General features: G+C 38.1%; 1 protein-coding gene across 1 annotated transcript; it reads left to right on the top strand.

Moving 5' to 3' along the window:
- Nucleotides 1-1,925: 1,925 nt before the first annotated feature.
- Nucleotides 1,926-2,361, top strand: LOC130220608 (Ig kappa chain V region BS-5). Its single transcript, XM_056452830.1, has 2 exons — nt 1,926-1,974; nt 2,048-2,361. The coding sequence occupies exons 1-2, from the start codon at nt 1,926-1,928 to the stop codon at nt 2,359-2,361; spliced, it is 363 nt and encodes a 120-aa protein (XP_056308805.1).
- Nucleotides 2,362-2,718: the final 357 nt, after the last annotated feature.

Raw genomic sequence — 2,718 nt, 5'->3', positions numbered from 1 at the left:
CACTGTAGCCACACCAGCCCACATTACCACACCGACACAGCCCCACCCAACAAACACAGACATTCACCACTTATATAAGGGTATAGATCAGGGATGGTCAAACTCCCTGCATAGTTTTGCTCCAACCCTAATCAAACACACCTGCTTGTAGCTTTCTAGTGATCTTGAAGACACTAATTAGGGTGTTCAGGTGTGTTTGATTAGTGTTGGAGCAAAACTCTGCAGGGACACCGGCCCTCGAGGATCGAGTTTGCCCATGCCTGGTATAGATGGTGAAATAATGTAAGCAGTACCATATGTAATATATATAAACATTTAATGTATGTGACTGGAGCAATAACAACCCATTTATAACAAATTTATACATTCATTAATTTTCTTTTTAGCTTAGTCCCCTTTATTAATCTGGGGTCGCCACAACGGAATGAACCGACAACGTATCCAGCATATGTTTTACGCAGCAGATACCCTTCCGGCTGCAACCCATCACTGGGAAACACCCATACACAAAATATTCAGTTAATTTTATGCATTTGGCCTTGTCTGATTTTTTGTTTTGCTTTCTTTGAGCTTTTCGGCACCACCTCTCCTTTTTCATGGCCTATCTCTGACAATTAGCTTGTGTTGCATTACTGTTTGTTTGACATTCTTGCCAGATTCTGATTATGTTTATGTAACCTCTGATTGGGTTGGCCCATCTCGAAACCAGCCAGCCATTGCCGATTGGGCCAAATGCTTAACATTATTATTACTAATATTGTCATCATCATCATAATATTCACATCTTGCAAGAGGTAAAAGCTGCCTGTATGTAAAAACAATACATATAAATATAAAATAAACATAAAATAAATTTAAAAAGAACTGACTGGCCCACATTTAAAAAATGGTCCGGCCCTTCTGGCATTTGTCAGAATTGCCAGATGGCCAATCCGCCCCTGGTAGGATACTACATAGACATGTTCTGTTGGTGCATTATTTGAGTGGGCTTTTCTTTTCCAGTCAGCATGTGTAGTTGTGTTAGAAGTTGTTTTATAAAATAAGCAATATCTGTCTCGATTATTTTGACTGAAACAGGTTGAAATTTTAACCGCAGATTCAATTTGAGAATTATTAAGTCGACTGTCGGATTTTTAGCCATTTATTTTGTTTTGTCCACTAACGTGATATCTATTATATCCAGTAGTATAATAATTGCATTAATTTTCACAGTAAAAAATGCATGTTTATAAGATACAGTTGCAGTCAGAATTATTAGCCCCCCTGTTTATTATTTCCCCCAATTTCTGTTTAACAGAGAGATTTTTTTTCAGCTCATTTCTAATCATAATAGTTTTAATAACTCATCTCTAATAACTGATTTATTTTGTCTTTGCCATGATGACAGTAAATAATATTTAACTAGATATTTATCAAGACACTTCTATACAGCTTAAAGTGACATTTAAAGGCTTAACTAGGTTAATTAGGTTAACTAGGCAGGTTAGGGTAATTAGGTAAGTTATTATATAATGATGGTTTGTTCTGTAGACAGTCGAAAAACAAATAGCTTAAAGGGGCTAATAATACTGTTCTTAAAATGGTGTTTAAAAAATTTAAAACTTCTTTTATTCTAGCCGAAATAAACAAATAAGACTTTCTCCAGAGGAAAAAATATTATCAGACATACTGTGAAATTTCCTTGCTCTGTTAAACATCATTTGGGAAATATTTAAAAAAGAAAAAAAAAATCAAGGGGGGCTAATAATTCTGACTATAACTGTAGTTATAGTTATTTGTCAGTTCCTGCTTAGAAAGTTGACTTTGCTGCTATAATTACCTTGAACATTTACATATGCAGCAACACTTTGCAAGCTTCAGTGCTTTGAAAGTATTAATAGCCTTGTTAATTCAAAGAAGAACAGAATCATTATCACTGAACAACCATGACTCTCATCGTCATTTTCATATCAATGCTTGCAGTATTCCATCAAGGTTTGTACAATATACTAGATATTAATTGGAGTAACTTGTGCTTTTGTCAAATCATTATATGTGGGACTTTCAGAATGCAGAGGTCAAGTGACCGTCACTCAGACTCCACTAATAACAGCACAACCAGGACAAGATGTCAGAATAAGCTGCAAAGCCAGCAGGCCGGTGCATCTTAATGACCACGTGGCTTGGTACCTCAGGAAACCTGGAGAAGCTCCTAAAATACTCATGTACCGCGCCACACATCGCTTCAGTGGAGTGCCATCTAAAGTGACAGGAAGTGGACACGGAGCCGACTTCACTCTGACCATCAGTGGAGTCCAGCCTGAAGATGCAGGACTTTACATCTGTCAGAGCGACCACACTGGAGCGATAGACACACGCTGATAAAGAGCCGTACAAAAACCTCCGTCACGCTACGCTGATGCTGCAGCTGTTCATACATCACACACACAAAACTCAACATTCATTCAAACAAAAAGACAATAGCCGTGTCTGAAATCGTATACTTTCCTACTATAAAACTTCATGAAAAACAGTATACTAACTAAGTGATATGTCCGAATTCATAGTATTTTTCAAGAGTTCACATTTAGCTGATGATCAATAAAGCGTAATTGGCATGCTGTACCGGGAGAGAGCCCTGAGCTCATAATATCCTCGAGCCCGGGGCTCCCTCCCGTTAGAAGGGCGAGAGCGGAGTTCGAGCTCAGGTAGGTCTCGAGAACTCCCCTGCTTGTTGCC

Source organism: Danio aesculapii, chromosome 3 (genome assembly GCF_903798145.1).
Source record: "Danio aesculapii chromosome 3, fDanAes4.1, whole genome shotgun sequence".
Classification (NCBI taxonomy): Eukaryota; Metazoa; Chordata; class Actinopteri; order Cypriniformes; family Danionidae; genus Danio; species Danio aesculapii.
This window is presented reverse-complemented; position numbering and strand designations above follow the sequence as displayed.